This window comes from Falco rusticolus, chromosome 7 (genome assembly GCF_015220075.1).
Source record: "Falco rusticolus isolate bFalRus1 chromosome 7, bFalRus1.pri, whole genome shotgun sequence".
Classification (NCBI taxonomy): domain Eukaryota; kingdom Metazoa; phylum Chordata; class Aves; order Falconiformes; family Falconidae; genus Falco; species Falco rusticolus.
Window position 1 is genome coordinate 36,049,129 of NC_051193.1, and position 22,912 is coordinate 36,072,040.

Below are 22,912 nucleotides of genomic sequence, written 5' to 3' on the forward strand. Positions count from 1 at the left end.
ACATACCAATATCTCTCCCCATCTCTTCCCTTCAAAAAATGTTAGAATAAATGAATATCACATGTTAGAATAAATAAAATGTTAGAATAAATCAGTAGCTGCCGCTTCTTGCAACTAGTTGTACCACTGCAGATCCATTGTGTTAATATTTTATGTAAGACTGCAGTCCAGTTTGGAGTTCCTGATTATCTGTGTGTGATGGCCCCCCAGGACTGGGAAGCAAGAGGAAAGAAAATGTTAATAAGCTTTTTCTCAGTTGTATTTACATGTGCAAAGGGTGGGGGAAGGCAACTGCAGACACGAAGGACTCACATCCCACTTGTACAAAGTGGCATCTGTAACCACTGTGATCTAGAAGATATTTTACAGTTCTTTGGCTTTCCTTTTGCATAGACCTAAATGGTTACCCAGGGTAAGGTTAGTAGGAATCAGGGCTAGAGTGCCCAGTTCAGCTTCTTGTCCTCATTGACAAAATCAGTGCAGTCTTCTCTTCCCTGATGCAAAACAGCTTTTGAGCATGAAAGCTTCTATTTTGCTGCCATTTAACCCATTTTGCCCACTGAAGTTATATTTAACTGGGAAGAGTGCGGTAACAGCCGAAGAGACCTCAGTGAATATATAACCATTATTGGGCTTAGAAGCTCCCCATTAAAACCTTGTGCAGAAAATACCATGAAAAACTCATTCATTCAAACAAACAAGCTCCAAGGCAGCTGCCTTAAAATCCAACGATTCTGTGCTGTATCAAGATCAGCTATATTAAATTGGTTTGCAGTTTGTGCAATTTGAAGATGTTGACTCCAAGCCATTTGTTGTCATGTAGCCATGGAGTGTACAAACACCACTCCACACCACTGTTTCCTCACTAAACAGATCTGTACAGCTAAAAGGCTGAATATTATCTTTGAAATAGTCAATTACTTAAATCCTTTGTTGGAATGTGGCCTTAATGCTCTTATTAATTGAGTTTCAAGAATCTTGGCTTTTGACAGCCAGTAAATAACACATGCTGGAGATCTAAGGTCACAACAGTACAGATAACATGCTTGTTCAGGGTGGGAACAAATAGTGGTTCCTTTTAAAATTTGCTTTATAATTTAGAAACATCCTCACAAGTTACAGAATTTTGGTTCCTTGAGGACCACATCTTCTTTGCAGAGAAAAAAATTGCATTAAGTGATGAACGTCAGCAGAGTGGTTGCAACGAAGGCGGCAGAGGAACGCTGCCAATGCGCTGGCAGTCAGTGCTGTGCAGCTCTCGGGAGCTGGGTTAGTGTCTCTGAATCTTTATTTAGCGCTCCCTCCACTTTGCAGAGAGTATCTCAGTGATCAGAGAAGTGGGAAGCAACGGAAGGATGAGATACATCCTGATCCTGGCAGCAGATGAATACATGACAAATACTCTTCCCTTTCCTTTATCTTGCTTGCACCTGATGCCTCCCCCTCCAACTTGTGCTCATCTCTTGCTTTGTCGGCATTTCTTTCATTCGTGTAGAACGGGTGAGAAAGAGTGGGTCAGTAAATGGTGAAGACTCTCAGACATCACAGAATCATAGAAAAAAGACCCGTAAGATCATTGAGTCCAACCGTTAACCCAGCACTGCTGAGCCCACCACTAAACCATGTCCCTAAGTGCCACATCTACACATCTTTTAAACACCTCCAGGGATGGTGATTCCACCACTTTCCTGGGCAGCCTGTGCCAGTGCTTGACAACCCTTTCAGTGAAGGCATTTTTCCTAATATCCAATCTAAACCTGCCCTGGTGCAACTTGAGGCCATTTCCTCTTGTCCTGTTGCTTATCTGGGAGAAGAGACCGACGCTCACTGCCACATCTCCTCTAAATGTGTTTCTAGTTTTGGAAGAAAACATGGTGGTGCAGTGTAAATGTTTTACCACCATGTATTTGGGAGGCCTGCTTTTTTCAGCCTGAACTCCTGTTGATAAAAATTTAATACTTTTCTTTGTGCTTATGCAGAGGTCCTCCTCAGGGTATTTTTCTGAAACCATTTCAGAGGTGATTAGCTCTCTCCTAGGACCCTTTTGGATTCCTCTTGCTGTAGCAAACCCCTCACTGTAGCTAGCTCACTCCAGTGTTTATAGGTTGCAGAAATCTTTTAAAACTGGCCTTCTTACAGTGTGATATGGCATCTTCTCGGATATCCTGAGCTTTACCAGGGCTAGTGGCTAAACCATCTCCCTGCTCACTGTGGGGTGGGAATGGAGTTGTTACTCAGACTGTCCAGAAGCAACGATGGGAGATGCTACGTGCTGAGTGTTTCTGAAAATGTGATTTATTTAGGTGTCTGTATGAAAGCTCTTTTCCCTCACCTCCTCTCCTAAACAACCCATCTGCTGTGTCAAAATGTTCAGCAATGTTAAGGTACCCATCCCATACACCGACTCCTTTGGCAGCGCAGGTGTGTGGGGCCTTCCTGCCTTAGTTTGTAGCCAGAGATACCTGCCGTGAATGTTGAGTGGAAAAGTGGTTGAATTTTGATCTTGCAGTAATATTTAAATGTGCCCAGCTCCTATCTGAGAGGTCTCAGGATGTCCTGGAAGCCAGTCGGTAGTTAAGATTTTTACCCTCCAGATGGTGTCTGGCAGATGTGCCTGTGGAGCCATTGTCAGGGTGGTGGGGGTGAAACATGGCAAACTGGAAATTACACAATCACTGGCCTCTTGTGGCAGCAGGAAAAACATGCAAATGATGTAATGTAGATTTTCAGTCCCAAATCTCTGCATATGCTGCTCCGTGTAGAGCTGTGAGTACAGACGTGTGTAGGAAGTTTCCTGTAAAGTTGAACATAAAAGTTTTTACTGCTGGAAAGAATCTATGTAAAAATGCACAGAGGAATCTTGTCAATCTAAGCCAAATGAAAAGACTCAAATAAAATAATTTTAGGCTTGTCTGTCCAAATGGAGATGGAATATTCATAATACAAGGTTTCAACACCCCCCCACCCCCCCCACCCCAAAATCCATGAAATCATGGATCATCCTGAAAAGACACATGGTGGTGGTTGAGGTAACGCATTCATTACCACATTAGCAAACAATATCCATAATTTCTTTTTTAAGAAAGCTCTTTCCATCCCAAGGATAGCAAGCATCATTTAATTTGTAGTTTCCCTCTGGCATACCTGCCCCTGGAGCCTTCCTTGGATAACTCTTCAGATAACTTGCAGGATTAGACACCAAGCTGTTGGGTCGCTGCTCCTCTAGGGCTGTGACCAGACTGACAGCCTGTAGCACTGCGGTGGTTTCTGTTGCAGAAACTTCCCACAGCTGCTCTCCAGGACTTGGGCTTTCTGAGCACTGAAGAGACAAGCGGGACCCTGAATAACAGGAGATAAATTTTCCTGATATTTTTTGAGTCAGAGAGGCCAGGCCTCCTGTCCTTCAAACCCCTCCTTGGGAGAGTATATATACTTTGCAATTTGGCATGGGGTATATATTGCCTATGTTGTTTATATAGAAGTATATATGGTAGGAGAATGAGGTCAGACAGTATCTCTTCTACAGCTGCTGCCTATGCAGAACTCTGGATGCCCTGGAAAAACACAGATTTCATCAGCCTGCCTCACTTTTCAGCCCATATGTTTTCTATGCCAGCTGCTTTCCCTGGCAACTTGCTGTCTGTGGAGAAACTGGAAAATAGCCCTCAAACCTTTACGGAAACTTCATGTCCTGCCCAGCCCATGCTGTAGAAAGCAGTGGGGGGCTTTTACCAAACTGTCCTTCATGGGGCAAGGGGATGGAGCCCCTCAGCTCCATCCCCTCTTTGACCTGGGTCTGCAGGCCCCCTCTGCTCCCCACATCCCCTGCAGACGCCAGTGCCACACCGAGGGCTGCAGCCCCTGTCCCTCCACACCAGTAATGCAAAGCCAGCCACTGGCCTCCCAACAGAGCCAGAGGGGGCACGGAAACTGGAAGCTTTGTCCTGTGCCCTCCCCACAGTTAAATATAACCTAACTCCAAACACAGCCTCAGGTCTATTAAATATGTGAAAGTTAACACCTTTGCTTTGGAATATTTTATTAGCCCAGCATTTCATTGAACCTAGCTGCCCATTTTTGTGGTCTGGAGAAACTACTTTTTAACCAATCTGTATTGTGCTATGTAGTCTATCTGGTGGATAAATTTTTCTCCCTCTTCCACTGATGCTGAAAGAAAACAGAAGGAAGTTGCAATTACTACAGTATCCTCAGACCTTGCTGGAGGCCTGTGGGGCAAAATCAGGGAGTGGGAATTTCCAGCTTTGACCCAGTTTCTTTACTGAAGACTAAGCTGCTGCTTCAGGAAGTATTGCTTTATTCTGCTCTTACTGTGTCAACAGGATATTCTGAATGCAGGGATTTTTAGGATATTCAAACATTCCTATTGCTTGGCTTCCCACAGTTAATCTTTAAAATTTTGAAGGTTGTGTGATTTATTTGTTATTACTACTATTGTTGTCGTTGTCAAAAGGGTAAACATCTTCCTTAAAGCAATGCTTGTTTCATTCTGAAAAGGGAAAACCAAAAAAACCCCACCTCCAAACCCAGAATTAGGCAAAATCCCCAGGAATTAGCTAAAAATGTTCCAAAGGAAGGGCAAAATAGGTTACTAATTAAGTGAAAATTGAGGTCAGTTTGAAACAGGGTCCTCACAATCAGGAGTCAAACAGAGGCAGCACAAATTGTACCTCACACCCAAATGTGTTTTGTTTCAGTATTCAGGGCAGGGGAAGGGGCAATATTCAGTTCTTGGGGGAACTTATTCTTAGGACTTCAGTGTGGTTTCTGAAACTGCTGGGACCATGCAGCCTGTATGTCAATCCATCTCTCTGTCCCCTTCACACAAACTGAATTCCTCCAATTTCAGACAAGTCCAGAGGATGACAGCAGTCTCAGACTAACTTTTGCAAAATGGGATTAAGATCAGTGGCTGAGCAGAGAAGAGCAACTCCAGTAATGTCTAGTAAGACATGCCTAGTAAGAGAAAGGCAGAACCCCCTTCTTTTGCTTTTGCTCCAACGATGTCCATCGGGCAGCCGCGGCAGCTCCAAATTAGCTCCAAACTCACAGCTCTTTGGCCCGTTTGTGGTAACGCAGGTCTCGGGGAGGTGCGGGGGGTGCAGCCTGGGGTGAGGAGGCACCGCAGGGCAGCAGCTTTGTTTCAGCTGCTGCTGTGGGGAAGGTTGCTTGTATTAAATATTTGTGCTGCACACACACAGGTTAGCTGGAGAGTAAACAGGGGATTTGGCGAGGAGACAAGGAGACCGTGTCTGTGTACCTTCAGATTGAGCTGCTGGGTGGAGTCTCTTGTGTCTAATAAGAGCTGAGTTCATGCCATGTTCTGCTGTTCCTCAGCAGGAGCAGTGAAGGTCTACCCTCTCCCCTCAGCCACATATTTTCATGAAGTATGTGAGGATGTACTGTTTTGTGCCAGCCACTCTCAGTCAGTTTGGTTAAAACTAGCTTTAGAATTGCTTAAAATTGACTTAAAACCCACTGAAGGGCAGGGCATCAGGTGAACATAGACATGCGTGCAACCTGTGGCCGCATTGTCTCATTTCTTTAGGAAATGGGGTTATCCTTAGCATATAACTATATGCTGTCCACAGAACAATAAACAGCTGATTTTGCACAATTAACAAAGGCACCTCGTGCGTATGACCATTATAGCAATGCCAGCTGCAGTGTCAAACTGGAGGGGGAAAGGTATTTTTGTTTTGTTTATTTATTTGTTTTCTTTCTCTCCAAAAAGCCTACCTTGCTTATAACGCAGACTGGCTGCTTTTTGATTGCCGATGAAATCAAAGATGCTGCGTGTGGGTGGAGGAACACATTGTCAGACTACAGCATAGCTTCACAAAGCGGTTTTGCTTGGATTTATATCCTAGGGAACAACCATGTTTCTGTGTCCTGCTCTGCATGTTTTATCATCGTAATAAATATTCCTTTCTGCCATCTTTCATGCCTTTGGTTCAAAGTGGTGGAGGGTAGCAGCATGTTCTGGAAACAGAGAAGGAGGCAAAAAAACCCTCCAGATTTTTCTTTTCAGATATTGCAGATCCAGCCCGCCTGTGAGGACCAAGTGTATTTCATATGACAGATGCTACTGAGCACAAAGTTGTCGTTGTATATGCCTGACCACATTCATGTGGAGTCCTTGCGAAGCAAGCAGGGACATCACTGTCTTGGTGGGATTGGAATATTAATGTAATTGGACTCTTGCAAAGTAATTTAATTTGAAGTGCTAATAGTCTGACTTCATCCGATTAGCATCCAGACCAAGCAGCTATTGTTTAAGTCAGGCACACAATCTGCTTATTATGAAGAGATTTTTATCTATATAGGCAAAAGAAATGGGAAGTAGCAAGAAAGTTAAGTCAACAGAGAAACAATATAAAAATTTATCTGAGAGATTCACTTGCTTAGTGAAAGATCCCAAAGACAAAGGAGTTACAGTTTTACCAGAGATAGAAAGACAGTCTCAGTGATGTGGGGAGGTTGTGGGCTTTTCCAGGAGCTCCAGGCAACGGGGGAAACTCCTGAGCACTGGGGATGTTCCCAGAAGACAAATTGCTCCTCTTTCGCAGTGAGCGTAGCAAGGGTCAGGGCAGGAAGGAGAATGACCCCCTAGAGAACGTCACGCTGTGGATAAATAGAGGCATTGAAACACCAGGAAGAAGGAGGGGGCGGGCTTCCAAGAAGTGGCTTTTGAGGAAGAAGGTCATTTGGTACACCTGACAAAGGAGGTTGTTCAGAAGCAGGACTGTGCTTGTTATGGTGCTGTGTCCTTGTGGTTTCGGACTGCCCTTCTTTCTGCTTGGAAGGACTCCCCTTGGATGGGCAGCTCAGGAGCCCATGGAAGGGACAAGTGAAATGTAGCAGTGCCCTGATTCCCCTGCCCAAAATGATGGCTTTGGACAGTGAACAATCCCTTTGCATTATGTTAACACTTCGTGAAACACCTTTGTTCTGGTTTGATCTTGACACTTTGCAGCTCCTCTGCTGTAAAGGTGTAGCTTCCCCTGGGACTCTGCTTGTCTAGGCATAAAACCATTCATGGAAGCACTGAGGTAGAGGATGTTCCTAGAGATTCACATCACCCCCATATTTTAGCTGCAGAACTTTACCCTGAGCAGTAAGCCAGCATGCGAGACAGAGGGGAGAGACCTGTGCACCCTGCATGTTCTGTCAAGACTCAGTCAGAAAAGCAGACTGCAGGTGGCCTTTTGGCAGCTCCTGTGTGGCATGTCCTCTCCTGGTACAGCACATTCCCCCTCAGCGATGCCACCCTTCAACCCTTGCCTTTGGGAAAGAGTTGCAGGCAGAGGTGTGCCGAGCAGGTGACGATGGACTGCTGCTCCCGCCGCAGCAGAAGGAATTGAGCTCATGCTCCTGCTAGGCTCAGTGCCCACAGTCAGAAAGGTCACCCCAACTTGCTGTCCCTTCACAGGGTGCTCATAGCTGCCTGCGCCCCTGGGCAGCTGCTTGCTTTGCCTGTACGCACACATTGCCCCCGGTTTGTGAACAAGGTGAAGGTAGAACAGACGAGCCAGCTGGGTTGTTGGTGCTGTGGTGCTCTGATGGGGTATGCCCTGAGGGCACTTTCGTCTTGGGGAGTGTCTACCATGGCTTTGATTGAGCGGGCCATGGAGTAAGAGATGGCTCTAGCCTCAGGAAGGCTTAGTCACTCTCCGCTTTCCACAGGCTCATATTGTGTTCCCTTGAAAGAAGCTTTCTGGGAAAATACAGCAATTCCCATATATCACGTTGCCCCAGTTTAGGGCATGATCTGCAGTTGTAGTGTGTTCAAAATCAGTATACTGCAGAGAATCTTGCCTGCAGGACTGGCAATTTGACATCCAATTTCCCTCCACAGAGAAGTCAAGGGAAATGTTTTTTGTTAGAGCCAGGCTTGTTGGAAAAATGCTGATGAAGTGAAACATAAACACATTGCGCTGGAATTTTCATGGGAAAATATTGCTGAAGGGTTTCAGCATGCCTGGAATGCATCTTTGCAGTACCAACCCTCTCACTCCATCTTGTATTCATATACACCGCAACTATAGTATTCCAAAGGAAACATTTTAACTTCAGCAGATTAAAAATTAAGGTCAAAATGGAATGTACATAAAGCCTCTCAATTTTCAACTTTTTTCACAACTTGGGAAAACACTGGATTTTGCAACCTCAGTGTTTCCTACTGGCAACAGATCAAATGTGTGACCACTGCTGTCATTTCTGTTTGTCCTTCCAAATGAAATGTATTTATTTCCTCCTCCCTATTGTTAGTAATGAATCAAACGGCTCCATGATAACATGCTGGTGGAATTAATCACTGAGTAAAAGAGCCAGAACAACATAACATTTACTTGGTTTCCAAGTAGGGAACTGGTGGAATTTTACTGTTATGAAAATGTAGAAAATCTTGGAAGAAACTGCAGACGTTAAACCCAGAAAGATGAATGCACATATTTGGAACAATCTAGATGCTGTGTGGAAAAATTGCCAATTAAATTAATACCCCCCAAAATCATTCTTGAATAACGTGTGGTGTTGAATCAGTACAGCTTGTCATGGCTAATACAAGACTCCTCTGTCCTCAGCTGATGAGAATCCTCAAGTTCTTGATTTCATTTTTGTAATAATGGAATGGAGAAATAAACCCCAGTTGTAACTATCCAGCAAAGAGAGGATGGTAAGCACAGCATTTCAACTTATCTCATGTAGTGTCTTTCTCACAACATTGCAGGGACTTCTAAAAAATCCATTTTAAATACAAGCTCCTGGATTTAAATGATGCTTTCTGTGCAAGAATTTGCTCTGAGGCTTATGGCCAGAACGTTTAGAAGCTCTGGACTCACCGGGATGGCCCTTGCACTAAGCAGGCATACATCTCCTTTCTTTTCACTGGATTGGTGAATAGGCCTATACGTGTGCATCCACATATGGGCACACCTACACACACACACATTTATGGTGGATTGCTGCAGTGTTATGCTATTTAAATATGTGTGTGCATATAAATATAAAATAATACATAATAGCGTCTATAGTTGCTGGGAAATTGCACAATCCAGAAGGCTGAGATCACTCTTATCTCCTCTGAATGGTGCTGCTAAAACATCAAAACCAATGCCTGTTCTCTGGGGCTTTACTTCCCTGTTGGCTAACACTAGGCTTGCTGGGAGGTAAGGAAAAAACTGGCTCCAAAGCCAAGTGTGATCTCATTGCCAAAGAAGAGCTCAGGTGCAGCCGGGACACGTGGGGTGGGTGGAAAGTGAAACTATTAATAGAATCTATTGAAAGCTATCCTATTCATAGAACCTTCACAGAAACTATTAATAATCAACCCCCTTAAACTGATAGGATTGTCATCGAATCACCTGGCAGCATGCAGGGGTGTTTTAGTCATTTAGAAAATGCTGAAAATCCCGCTGGCTTTCCCCCAGTGCTTGTGGTTAGGTGGTGTATGAGGTTTTTGACATTATTTTCCTAGAAGAGAGAGATATTGCGTAAGCGGGCTGGCAGCCTATAAAGATGTCCTCAGTCAGCACAGGCAGGGACCAGGTTAGACTTCTCTGAAGGCAGCTGAATCCTATAGCTGCACAGAAAAAAGAAAAAATTTGAGGAAAAATTACTTCTCTGGGAGACAGCCCCTGAGACCAACTCTCATAGAAGTATTTCTGATGTTTTCTTTCTGATAGTATTCCCAGCTGGACAGAAAGCACCTGAACCTGCTTGGATGATGAGGAAGACAACGTATTCCTGGGGACCCTTCGCAGGAAGAGGCAGCAAGTGGGAGCAAATGGCCGGGGAAAATGCAAGGATGCTGCCCAAGGCCACGCACGAGGAGAGAAAGAAGCAGGAATTGAAGAGGAGAGGGAAACTGAAAACCATGGCAGGCAAATTGCTAAAGGCTGTGGCTAGTGGGAAAGAGATAGTGGAGGAGAAGGCTGGCGGTGAGGATGTGGCAAGGAGTTTGCTGAAGATGGAAACCAGTAGGAAGAGAGCGGGGGGAGAGATGCCTGCAGGTAACCTCAAAGTTATCTCTGGGTCCAGTTCTTGACTTTCCCTGCCACTCCCAGGCCTGCAAGCTCTCCTTTTCATTAGCTTCTGGGACAGGTGCTTTGCACTTTCCTCCACCTGAGTTCTTGTCCTTTCTGAATGGTGCACTTACTTATCTGGAAACTAATGTATTTCACTTTCCCTTTGCCTCACAAGTATTTCTTTTTGCTGTTCTTATTTTTATCCCTGCAAAGACTCCTGATGTGTCTTTGAGAAAGATGATATAAGTGTGACTGACACCCTGTTGGGTGTGACTGCTGTTCTTCCACTGATGGGGATGGACAGGTAGGTTATATGTGGGCTAATTGTACCAAGTGACCATTACTTATATGTTGGGCATATCGAGGCAGGATGATTGCAGCTTGCTAGATCCCTCCTGAAGAGCTTGCCCGTTGCTTTGCTGAAGATCCTTGCATCAACCTTTCTCCATTTTGTGTCACGTTCCTCCCTCCAGTCCCGTTTGATTTAATTCTTTCTACACAGACAAGGTGTTTCCATAGAGGAAAGTTAGGATACAGGCGAAAGATAATGGAAGCTCATACTCTTTCATTCTTCACTCTACACCCAGAGCTGTGTCCTGAACTGTTTTCAGCATCCCACTGCTTCTGGCCTTGCTTAACATTCCCTGGGTTCTCATCAAACTTGATTTTTCCTCTGAGCTCCGTTCCAGATACCTTTGGGCAAATACTCTCAACCATTTGTTGCTCAATTTTGTCATCTGTAAAATGCACAGAAAAAAAATGGTAGCTCTGTGCAGCTATTGTGACATTACATTTAACTCCTAGTGATGGGCTGGGTGTGACGAGTAAGATTCTTTGGAAGCAAGCAGCGGTGAAAAACTCCTTCCAGCTTCTGAACTTTGAAGATTTCGTAGCTGCCTTGACAGGACGTCTGGTGATCCGGGCAGTGGCACAGTCACCACAGCTTTTTGCAGATGTGGAAGTCACGGGGGTTACACAAATGCCCATTGCTGAGACAGTGCATATAAGTAGCCCACCTTCTGATTGTCACCTTTGAGCAAAATATATAGCGCATGTAGTCATTCAGGCTAGCTAAAAAGCCCCAGCAAAGAGAGGGCCCTGGACTGCACTGCACAGCCTCAGCCCAAGACAAGAGCTCGCTGGCAGGAGTGACAGCCTCTGTAGCCATGCAGAACCTGTGAACAGGTGGGAGGGACCTTACAGGAGGGTTTGCAGCACTTTGGTCCTGCCAGGGTTTCTGCAGAGAAGACAAAGGATTCCTTCTGGGCTTGACTTGCAGCTCTTGGCTCTTCCAGAAGATATCCTTTCTCTAATGCTTTTCTTCTGGACAAAAGGTACATTCCTTAAGGAAAGATTGTTATTAATGAACCTGCATTGCCCATGTGAGGAGGTCTACTGGGATGATGACAGAAAGCTGCAGAAGACTAGTGTGCAGGCTTAGTTAGCCTGGTGGAGAAAGGACAAAAGAAAGAAAGTGCTTGTCCTGAGGAAACAGAGAGGTGCTAGTGCTAGACCTTAAGTGAGATGATCTTGAGTAGATCCTGAGGAATTCTGGGATACATATAAAATACATACTTCAGTACTCAGATATTAAAGTGATGGTTTCTACAGAGGAGCAAACAAACATCAAGTTGTCTTGTTACTCTGTTGCAGAGGAAACCATCTGTGGATTCATTGAGCAAGGAAAATTTTTTGAAGCTTGTGATTATATTTATGATCTGGAGCATTCTGGTAAAGATGGCATGGAAAAGTCTGAATCACTTTATATGCTACTGGCTGAACGAATGTGGACTGTGGTGGGAGAAGCACTCAGTGGAAATGGTAGGATGTTCCTGGAGCCATTGCAGTCAGTAGGGGAATCACTGAAGTGGGAGAAGCAGAAGGAAGTGGAGTTGCTTGGCAGCAGCCAAGAGACAAAGTCTGTTTCCACCTGGAGTCCAAACTTCTGGAGGAAAGATCTGGAGGAAAAACTAATACAGTACCTGACAGCCCAGATTCCCCTGTTTTGTTCTTCTGATAACACAGACGAGGATGCACTAAAACAGCATCTGAGTCAGCTGGAAACAACGTTTCTCCCCAGCCTGGAGCAAAGAAACGATGTCTTCAAGGAAGCAGGACTGCTCGTCACCTACGCCTGCTGCTGTCATGCCTCTTTGTCTTCTCACCTTTCCACGCTTACTGACAGTAACCATTTCAGCTTCAGCCAATGTCTTTCAGTTTATGAATGGAGCCTTAAAATGTACAAAAGGTATGTTTAAAGGACTCCTTTTTCTCTACATTTTTTTTTATGTCTCTGTCCTTCAGTTCTGAGCACAATCCCTGCTTCCTATTAATGCAGTGGTGCTCAGGACTCTTGCTGAGTTTAGGCTTGCCCACTGCCTGTTTTACATTCTGTGCTCTCAGAATCAAAGCCTGTTTTCATTGCAGTGCTGCCTCTTTCTAAATCCTTGGTATCAGGCTCTGAGGCTTACCTGAGGTGCGCGGGTATTTCTCTACTGGACTCCTGTTGGACATGCACAGTGTCCTGCTTTCTTGAACAATTTCTTTTCTGACATTAAGCCTTTTTTAGCAAGGTCCATAATACTCCGATTACTCCAGAATAATTTTCTTTTGCCTTTATGTCAGCATAGTGCTCTGTGTATTTCTATTGTTGTCTTTGTTCTCTTGCTGCTTTATCTGGCTTGTAGTTTGACCAGTTGTTTCCATATTTCCTGCATTAGTGTTCAGATCACAGGAAAAACATATAGCAGATCATTAAATTCCTGCACAAGTTTGGGAAAATGGATGTGGCTTTCTCCATGATCTGAAGAACGGCACATCTGGGATCTTTTGGTCCAATGTGAATTTAATGCCTGTGGGTGCCATCAAAACCTGAAGTTTTCTTGTGATTTATTTTTGTATGACAATGGTAGCTGAAGTGTTTGATTCTCTGTGTCCATGGTTATTTTGCTACTTGACAGCTCCAATCTCATTATGTCCTAATAGTTTTCAGCCCTTTTGGGTTATGTGATTGCTTCCATCCAAGCCTATAACTTCTCTGTTCCTTGTGTTAATTACATTCATAAACTCTTGATTAGGTCATAAGCAGTTCATCAGGTGGGCTTTTACCCTCATCAGCTCCCAAAAGAGGGAGGCAGGGTGGTGGGTACATGCTGTCCTCAGACACATGGGAGACATCTGGCCAGGATGCATTACTTCTATTGCTGCCTTTAAAATGGTAAGACCTTAGAGTAATGGATTGATGAAATATTGAAAATTTACCATGAAATCAGAGGTGAATAGTTACATCATTTAAATATATAAAGAAAAGCTCAAAGATAGTGAAATATGTTATGCAACTGCTGAATTCCTTCAAGAAAAAAAAAAAAAACCCAACAAAACAAAACAAGAAGCAAGAACAGCCTGTGACTGTATTAGTGACAGAAGGTAGTGAAGAAAGTGGAGATGAGAAAACCAGAGATGCCAGACTTAACTATTTGGATTTTCCTCTCTGAATACAGTTACAGCCTTAATGAAAGCTCATGTATAGATGCAGTTGTCCTGGTATATAGCTGCTTTTTATTCCATTCAGAGACAATACCTGATGCTTGCAAAATTGTGCATCCATGAAAGCGTGCTCAGGTGACTGCCCGAGCTCAAGAAGGAATTCAGCAGCAGCGGTGAGGGAAGGGGAGAGGGAAACGGCTAGCAAAAAGTGTAATTTGGGCAGCAAATACAGGAAGAAGGAAAAGAAAGAGCACAAAAGAATAGCTGGCAAAGGTGCACGATGATCATCTACTGTGTTGTGGCTGTGCTGACACTGCAAATGCCGCTGGGTGCTTGCAGGGTGCCCCGCTGGCTTGGCACGAAGCTGTGGTGCCGAGCAGGGGGTGCCAGGTGGGCGACAGGCTGCGGACCAGTGGGAGGCTGCCCCTCTGGCTGAGCTCTTCTTTCTGAATGCAGTGGCAGCGAGACGTGTCTGAGACCCAGGCAGATCTCCCAGCACAGCCTTTCCCTTGGTGTGCAGTGTCTCATGTGGATTATTTTGAAGACTGAGGAAAAGTTACTTGCATTCGCCCGGGTAAGGACTCAGGAGTTTACCCTAATCTGCCTGTTTTATTCCCACAGTTGTAAAATAAGGAATGGCTTTGTTGAATTCGCTGTTCCCTTGCTAGCTGAGCCAGCTCTGCTCAGGTAGCCGTGAGCTCCAAGGTCTCCATCTTGGCCAAGTTTTGTTGCAGAGCGCAGGTGTGAAGATCCATGACTGTCTTCTGCCAAAGGAATGGTGCCCTGTACTTGTTCCTTAGCAAAGAGACGCTGGGACGTTTGCAAATCTCTGTTCGTCCTGTTGCTGCACCTTCATGGTGCTGCCATCTGTTCTGCTCAGAAGCCAATGCATCTGGAGGAAAGGAGGAAGGCTTTGGGTGAAATCCACTTCCTTATCAAAGGCCATTTCAAGATGCTGTTCATCTTCTCTCCAACTGTTAATAAGCCCATGGTGTGCAACAGTTGGGTTTTTTTATAGCCTTTTTGCCTCAGCTGCGCAGAAGACTGAGGCTGCTGGGTTTGTCTGTATGTTGACCCCTCACAGCCCTCTCCAGCCTGCTGGACTGACGCTGCTGAGGTTACAGCAAGGATTATTTCCAGAGCCCAGCACAAGAAATGCAGCTGGAGCACACCCAGCACAGCCCTCCTGTAGGGTCAGAGCTGGGCACCCTGCCTTGCGATCCCACAGGTGGCCTCAGCTACAGGGCTGCAGGATCTCTTTCTTTTCTCAGCAAAGCTCCCCCTTTGAAGAACGCTGTTGAGGTGTGTGGAATACAAAGGAAGCAGGGCAGATGTGTTGTAGTGATGGGGAGCTCCAGAGGAAACCATGCTATTTGGAATACCCAGTGGATGGAGCCTTTTAGATTCAGCTAAAGCTGAAATGCAACAGCAGGATTTGCCACACTCATCTCTCTTGCTTTCCCTTTCCACTAGCCCATGGTGAGCAGAGCAGGGGAAATTCCATGACAAACTGCTGAATCATCCCAGGGAAAGTACTCTAAATTGCGGAGATTTTCCTCAAGACCTATTCCCTGAAGGAGAACACAAAGGCGGTCACAAACATGGGAGTAGAGGTGCCAGCTGGTGACAATATGCTTAAAACCTACTGATTTCAGTGTTTAATACTAAGCATCTTTATGGGCTGTTTCCGATGATTACTCTGGGGAAGACCACATGTTCTTAAGGTCTGCTTTTAGCACGTATTTCAATGAAGGAAATGACTTTGCTCAGGGTGGTGCTGGTGTCGTTATCTTAAAGCGTGTCACTGAGTCATTTGCAAGCCCTCAAAGATGCTGACTAACAGTGATGGAGATTTTAGCTTTTTTTTTTCCCCTTTTTTTTTCTTGGTTCCTTCTAATGTAAATAGCTGGAGAATGCTTTTGTTTAATTGTGGGCTTTCTGCTTTCCTGACATATGATGTGGTGAGCAGTCTCACCTATCTGGCAGTGGTTACAAGTACTTGTGTCATGCTGCCCTGAGCTGGCTGCATTTTTTCATGCCACTTTGGATCTGGAAGCATCACAGCTCTATACGATGCCACACTCTACATAAAGAACCAGGCTGGAATTGCTGGGGAGTGTAGCATGACAGCATCCCAGCTCGCTTCAAACCTGACCAGCTTAGGACCAGCTCTAGGTTCAAGTTAATGAGTTTAAGTGGACCTGAGCTGACTCCATTTGGAAAAATTATGGATGTCTCTTCACTAAGCTCAGTGGTATAGCTTATAAAACCTGCTTTATCCCTCTATTTCTTTCTCCAGGATATCCCACCACTTAATTATTCCAAATATGCAGGAAGTGCTATTGAGCAAATATCCTGTCAGTTATCTCTGAGTGATTTTAATATGTAACTGTGACTGTAAATCAGATGGTGTGGTTTTTGCCACTTCAATGGATGACGAAATTTTTCTAAATGAAAACAGACTGACCAGAATAAGCCATGGTCTGTTTTGCCTATGAATACCCAGCTTGTTGCTGGGAATGTCAGCCTGATATCTGTGCAAACTAAAAGCACTTTAAACAGAAATGAGTGATGAGAACTGTGACCACATCTGAAGGTGCTGAGAACTTAGGCACCACGAGGGGCCCAAAACCACTGCAGGAAACTTTGCCAGATCTACATGCAGGCGGCGTTCCCTCAGCCCAGGCATGTCTGGGGAAAAGGGGGCTTTGTGCCTTTTGAGGTTGCAAGGTTGGTGAACTTGAAATGATGGTGCCATCGACTGGCTTGTTGATCCATCACCCCTGCCCTTGCTGGGGAATTTGACATGAGTGCAAGGCAAACCTCCCAGCATGACACCAGGGTTCATTCTGATACTAAGCAGTGGAAAATGAACTTTTCATCCCCTGCTTCTTCAGCCTCAGCTCAAAACTGACTCTTTGTCCAAAACCAGAGAAGGCAGGACCAGACATGCACACCTGGACAAAAGCTCGAGGAGGGCGTACGCTGACATGCAAAGGATCACTTGGATCTCTGTTGTCTTACCTTCCTCCCTTTGTTTCTTCAAGTAGACAAAAAGACTGACAAGTTCATGTGCTTTGGAGAATTTGGACTGACAACCTGCTGCTGCCCAAGTAAATGAGGCTCTTCTGCCTCCCTGCCTGCTGGTGTGTCAGCAGTGCGCTCCCACCAGTGTTGAGTGTGTTTGCCAGTTTTGACCACACTTGATGATGATGTAGAGGTCTCAAGGATGTTAAATTCCTGCATGTTTTAAAAGAGCAGCTGGACAGATGAGGCACCCAAGTTATAACTCAGCACCCTGCGTTTTCCAAGAGGAAGCAGTTGGTTGGGCAGTCAGCACAGGTGGGCTGGCCATCCATGGAACTGAAGCTTTACAAGATGGGGTGCCATGTCTTGGTCAGACAGGGAGGAACAAGGAGGAAACTGGGCCTGTTTGTTACAGCAGAAATTCTGGTCCTCTCAGTGTTGGAGCTTTGGTGCCTGAGGTGCTGGTGTCACCACAAGAGCTACAAACAAGTAAGCTTGTGCTAATTCAAACACGTTGTCTGATCCAAAGCAAATAACTACCATGGCTCAACAACTTATTGCTTTGCAGTTGCTAACTAGATGCATGCTTTGTCCCACTGGGGAGCAGGACTTTCGTGTTGGTTTAAGCCAACACATTTTACTGTGCAACTGGGGCAGGCTAGATGTGTTTGTGCAGCTCGGCTGGGATGTGTTATCTCAGCACATAGTGTTCACACAGTTGCTCGGTCAGGTGATGAAACTCAGGAGGAAAGGAGTTTTTCGTGGGTTATTTACAACTGCTTGTTTGTCTCTGATTAACACTTTTCAATAAGTATGGTAGAGCAGTTGTTTTGAATATACTTCTGGTGAAATTCTCCAGTGACAACCACGTATTTCCTAATTCATCAGCCAGAAAAGAACAAAGACAAAAATGGAAGGTCTTGTACATTCTTTCTGTTTCCTTGGAGGAAAATGCAGAAATGAAAGAATAAATAAGCAAGCCAGGCTTTTGAGTTTAAAGCTTTTATAAAGGTCAGATCATGTTTTAAGCAATGAGCCCTTTCTCTGCAGTGTTAGTTTTGTTTTTACAGCCCATTCAAAGTAACATAAGCCAGCCAAGTCTTGGGAAATTTCCCATCGTGCAGCCTCATGGGGCTCATCTCACCATGACAGTAGCTCTAAACACTAACCCAACTCCTCTGTGCACTCACAAGTCCCTGGCTCAAGTGAGGGAATGCTTTTAATTAATGCTGGCTGGTTTATGCGGGTGCTGGTTGGAGTGAGGAAGGGTGGAAAATCTCAGCTACAGATGCTGGCAGCACAGAGTTGTGTATAAAAAGTTGTTTTGCTGCGTGGACACCTTCATTTGGGCTAAGCTAACTAAAGAAGACTGTAGTTAACCTGAGCTGACACTGGGATGAAAGAAAGCTGCAAATCATTTAAACTCAAACAAACAATGTAGAACAAAACAGAACAATGTTATTAGGTCAGCTGGAAAATAGCCAGGCTTTGGGTTAAATGCGATGGCCAAAAAAATAGAGGCAGAAATTCATCTAGTCTAAATGCATGAGAGGCTAGGAAACCTAACTTGTTATGAATGCCATTGTATCTCAACTGTTATTTTTTCTTCTCTTTAATATTTAGACGGAAGTAGGGAAGGCCCTGAAAGAAGCCTTTGATATTGGGAAACCCCCTTGTGCAGATGCTGCAGTCATTCAGGTAAACTAGGGGGAACCGTAAAGCTCTCATACTTTGGGGCAGTCGTGTTTTTGCACACAAGTATGCAGGTATTTGGCAAAACCCAATTTCGCATGTCTTGGGCTAAGCTCGGTGTGTATGTTAACCAGTCTGCTTTGCGTGAGTTCTGTGGAGCACTTTTGTAAGAGCAGCGAGAGTTGCCAAGCCACGGCAGGTCCCCTCATCTGGCTGTGCCGATGCAGGCAGCTTGCTCCCTGCTTATGTGCTGGGTATGGCTGCGGTTGCTGCCCTGATGGGTCAGGCAGTGCAAGGGGCTACTGCAGAGCACAGCCAAGGCATGTGCTTGAAGGGCATGGCAGGAGCACGCTCTGCTGATTTAGAAGCAGTACGTACCGTGGCCAGAGGGTGTTTGGATCAAGACCCGCAGAAGGCTTAAAATAAATCCTGGAGTTTACGCGTGGACATCAAGTGATGCTAGAGATCAGGGGCAGGTTGTGATTGCAGCTTTCTTCTCCACTGCCACCACCCCAGTGGCAGCCCTGATTCAGGTCATGAGAGAGGGAAGAAGCCCCTTGGTCCTTCGGGGTGGCAGGTGGCTGTTGGAGGCTGGCGGTAGGCATTGCAGAGTAACTGCCCCTGGCCTTCCTTGTGAGGATACAGCTTTAGCTGGCAAAACCTGGCTTTTCTGGCCCAGCCCAGACCCAGGCACCAAGTGCAGAGCTCGTGGAGGGGACTGCTACCTCCTTGTCTTGTCCCTATGCCTGATGGAGCCATGAAGCAGTGATGTACATGTGCTAGGGTGGATTTTAGCTACTGAGCTGGCTTATTTTCTTGTGTTTTCCTCCTGCTTCTGGCCAACAGAGCAAAGGTTTCTAATGGGGACCAGGTCAAAGCCTGGTTTGAATGCTGTGGTCCTCATATTTGCAACATCTGGCCGTGCTTCAGCACGAGTAGTTTTGCTCTGTTGTGAATGTAACTGACAGGTTTGAATGCTCTGCAGTAGGTGATGGAGAATCCTGGATAAATAGGCAAGCCTTTGAATGAAATTTAATGAAATGATGAAATTACCAGCTCCTCAGGTTTTTCAGACTGACACTTAATGATAGGATAGAAAATGATCATGGTGTCATGGAAACTCATCAGCCATGATTTCCTGACACTTTGAGGTGGCATATTTTATCCAGTTCTTTTGGGCGAACTTTTACATCTGTTGTGAACAGTGGAAAAACCCATTCATGATGCGAGTCACCCTTTGTCTTTGGCTGATGCTTCCCAGAGCACTGGGAGAGCACAGCATATGAGTCCATCTGTCTCCCTTTATCCATCTGGCTCTCCTCCCCTTACAAGCTTTTGTTTCCACCGAGCGACTAACAGGCAGCATTAAGTTGCCACCTGCTCAAGCCTGCCCAGTATGGTGTGGATGTTTAGCTGTCTGGCACAGCCCACCTCCTGCAGGCACCTGGGGCATCCAACTGGGGTCAGTGGGGTGAGACAGGCGCCGTAGGGTTTAACACACATTGCTGTGGCAGGTGATAGCGGTGGTGGCCAGGAAGATGACACGTGCCTTCTTCAGACACCCCTGGTAGAGACCCTGGCAGAGGTGCAGGGCACACAGAGCTGCCTAATCTATTTTTAGCAGCTGCACCCAAATTTATCTGCGAGGGTGAGCCAGAAGTGCAGGTGCTCCCGCAGACGGCAGGTCTGTGTACGAGCTGGGCTGCCAGGCTGGGCATCGGTAGCAGAAAACATCTGCAGGGACAGGCTTTCTGCTGAGCACAGGGCTTGACTCCGGCCTGTTGCCCACGATGAAGGCAGCAGTAGCAAAGGTGTAAGATCAGGCATTAAAATCAGCTCCTAAAAAGTACTTTTATTTCCCCAAGGGCTCTCGAAACCAAAGTGGAAGTTGTTGCCTGGAAGACAGAGGGATTTGCAGCAGGGCGAGGGATGGGATGCATTCCTGTTCACTGCATAGGGAACAAATGGCTTTGACCTGCTCTTTCACACCTTGTAATCTACAGATACTAACAGAGAAGACAGAGGCTGCCTGGCATGTCAGTGAGAGCCTGAGCGAGAGGGTGGAAGCTGTGTGCCTGGAGGAGTGCCTGAGGTTCCTGGAGAGGTAGGAAACATGCTGTTTTCCTCCTTGACGATGTACTCAGTGCTCAAAGGAAAGAAATCCTGATGAAGTGACTGCTGATGCTGTTTTCCCCTGGATCTGCCATTGCCCGTTTGTTTCCCATCATCAAGTTGTTACTGGAGACACAGTGCGTCACTGCTGTTTATGTGCTCAGCATTTGCTGTTGGACCGAAGCTGAGAGAACAAAGTGCACCTGGACTTGCCCGGACAGGTTAAAGCCTTAGGGAACTTTCTGGAGAGGGTCAGACCTTAAAAACAATCAGAAGGAGGGGCAGCTACATAGCCAGTGCCCAGACTTGGCCCTTCCTACCCTGGCTGTGCTTCCCAGGCCCAGTGCTTTTTGCCAGCTCTCTGGGAGGGTGAGGAGCTCTGCTCTGTCCTGTTCCGCAGAGGAGGACCAATGTCTTCTCATCTTCTGCCCTCTCACCACTTCTTGTGGCTTCCTTTGTCTACTTGTTCTTAGGCATCTCTCTCCCTGTGTATCCCCCGCAGCAGAAAATGCCTGTACTGCTGATTGTAGGTGAATATTTCAGAAGCAGGTTTGATTTAAGATTCCTGACCCTTCACATTATAAGAAAAAAGAAAATTCCTATGAAACGGAATTGTCCAGGAGCTGTTTGTGAGACAGAAACTGTGGTGAAGCAGTCAATAGACTTTGTGGGTTATTCCTGCAAGCTGAGGCTTTATTCTGCACTTTAACAGCAAAGCCTGAGCTGCCTCAAAGAAGCATTGCAACAACAGCAACGGTAAAATGAACCTCCTGCCTGTCGATTGAGGGAGCAGCGGCTCCCAGGCAGCTCAAGGGCTCTCCCTGTGCTGTTCCTGTGCCCTCCCTCCTCACCATCTGGGCAGGACAGAGACCGTCTTTGTCCTGCTGTAGATCCCACCTTGGGGAGTGAAACCGTACACTCTGAAAAGACAAATAATCACAGAATATTTCTCCCATTTGCTGCTGGGCTAATGCTGTAAGATGCATTATGGAGCATGCCAGCTTAAAGATATGTCTTCCTGTTTTAATTTAGCTACGAAAATGAAGTAAGAAGCTTTCTCCAGCTTGATGGCTGCCCAGAGATCTGCAGCAGTTTACGAATCCTGCAGAACTGCTGCATTTTCAGGTTAGAAACCAGACCCTGTGGCATGGGAAGCAAAATTACTTTTCTGCTGTCTGATCTTCTTCTAACTCTGCTATGGGGTCTGCCTTGCCTCCAGTTGTATCTGGTGATCCAACCCCATGCATGCCAACCCTTAAGCATAGAGGGAGCCAGCTGCGGCCAGCAAGACCCCTTCAGAGCTGCCCTGGCTGCCACAGCAAGAAGGAGACTCGGGTGGGGGCTATGCCCGTGGCTGCTGTGTTGGCAGCGCTGTACTGCTGCTTCTTGCCTTCTCCTAGCCCCTGCAGGTGCCTGTGGTCCACCATCGCCCTCCGCCTGGTGCCCATCCTGCTGAGCAGGAGGCAGGCAGCAATGCTGTGTTGCATGTAGGGACATTATCCCAGCAAACACTTCTGTGGTTCCTTTCCCTGGCCTGATTCTCCTTCATTAGCAAAGCCTCATAAATGTCACACTGAGATGTGTGTGCTAGCGCACTTCAAGGTAAGCCCAAGCTTAAGTGCTCTGCTGAATGAAATCCAGTCGAACATGCCAGGTTTTCCCTGGGGTTGCTAGGAAGGAGGGAAGCAATAAAGCACAGAAGGGTGGGGGAGGATGTTTGCACCTACAAGCTAATTTCAGAAGTGCTTGCAGCGATGGAGAAAACAAGGTTGCCTCTCTTCTTCCTGTATAAAACTATCCGGGGATCTCTGGAGTCAGCAAAATGCCCAAATCCAGCATATGCCTAGTGCTTACTTGACATCAGAGCCTTGTGTTGAGCCTAGGTAGCTTGGTTTTTTGTTTGTTTTATTCGTATGTTGCTGATGCTGGATACTCTGAGTTTTTCCAGAAAGTAAAATGTCTGGTTTCAAGCTGGTGATCATTTTAACCAGGATTTGCTGACTTGAAGACTGTTCTGATGGAAGATAATTGTTTGTCTTGTATTTGTGGGGTGTCAGAGGCACACAGGATTCTCACCCCTACTGCATTTGTCAAGGCCACTTTGTGCCTACTCATTTTTGAAAATACTAGAATTGTTACTTATCTGATGTCACTACTGATAGGTACAAGTGGCATTTATGTACATTGAGCTTTTGTGTCCTTGTGGCAGTATCTTAATGAGAGCCATCCAAAAGATGGGTGCACATATGCGGGTCACTGAACTAGCCCTGAACCTGAGCATGTGTCCATGCAATTACCCAGGCAGTCATATTGGTTACTGTAGGAAAAGTTTTGATCTGAGAGAATAACCCGATTTGATCTGATCAATACTTTCCATATCCCACCTCTTTTTTTTTTTTTTTTTATCAGGACTGTCTGGTGTAAGCTAACATACATTTGCAGTGCCAGCACTGGTCAGGATGTTAAGGTAAATGGATTACTAGACAGGATGGAGGATGAGGTTACGGAGCATTTTCTGCAGACAGTCACTTCTAAAGTGAAGGTATGGA

At 45.7% G+C, this 22,912-nt stretch overlaps 1 protein-coding gene across 10 annotated transcripts in view; it reads left to right on the forward strand.

Annotated features, from left to right (window-relative positions):
* LOC119150695 (exocyst complex component 3-like protein 2) overlaps nucleotides 1-22,912 on the forward strand; it is a 55,139-nt gene that overhangs the window by 18,289 nt on the left and 13,938 nt on the right. For 7 of the 10 annotated variants that reach the window (XM_037393351.1, XM_037393349.1, XM_037393347.1 and 4 more), the window contains 7 exons: nucleotides 9,705-10,031; nucleotides 11,700-12,294; nucleotides 13,989-14,106; nucleotides 18,183-18,257; nucleotides 20,255-20,355; nucleotides 21,396-21,488; nucleotides 22,773-22,905. In XM_037393351.1, the coding sequence (XP_037249248.1) occupies nucleotides 9,743-10,031; nucleotides 11,700-12,294; nucleotides 13,989-14,106; nucleotides 18,183-18,257; nucleotides 20,255-20,355; nucleotides 21,396-21,488; nucleotides 22,773-22,905 (1,404 nt within the window). In that variant the 5' untranslated portion in view covers nucleotides 9,705-9,742. Of the gene's footprint in view, nucleotides 1-8,051; nucleotides 8,696-9,704; nucleotides 10,032-10,259; nucleotides 10,351-11,699; nucleotides 12,295-13,988; nucleotides 14,107-18,182; nucleotides 18,258-20,254; nucleotides 20,356-21,395; nucleotides 21,489-22,772; nucleotides 22,906-22,912 lie in introns of those variants that run through there. The other 3 variants (XM_037393352.1, XM_037393358.1, XM_037393348.1) reach the window with 3 other exon arrangements.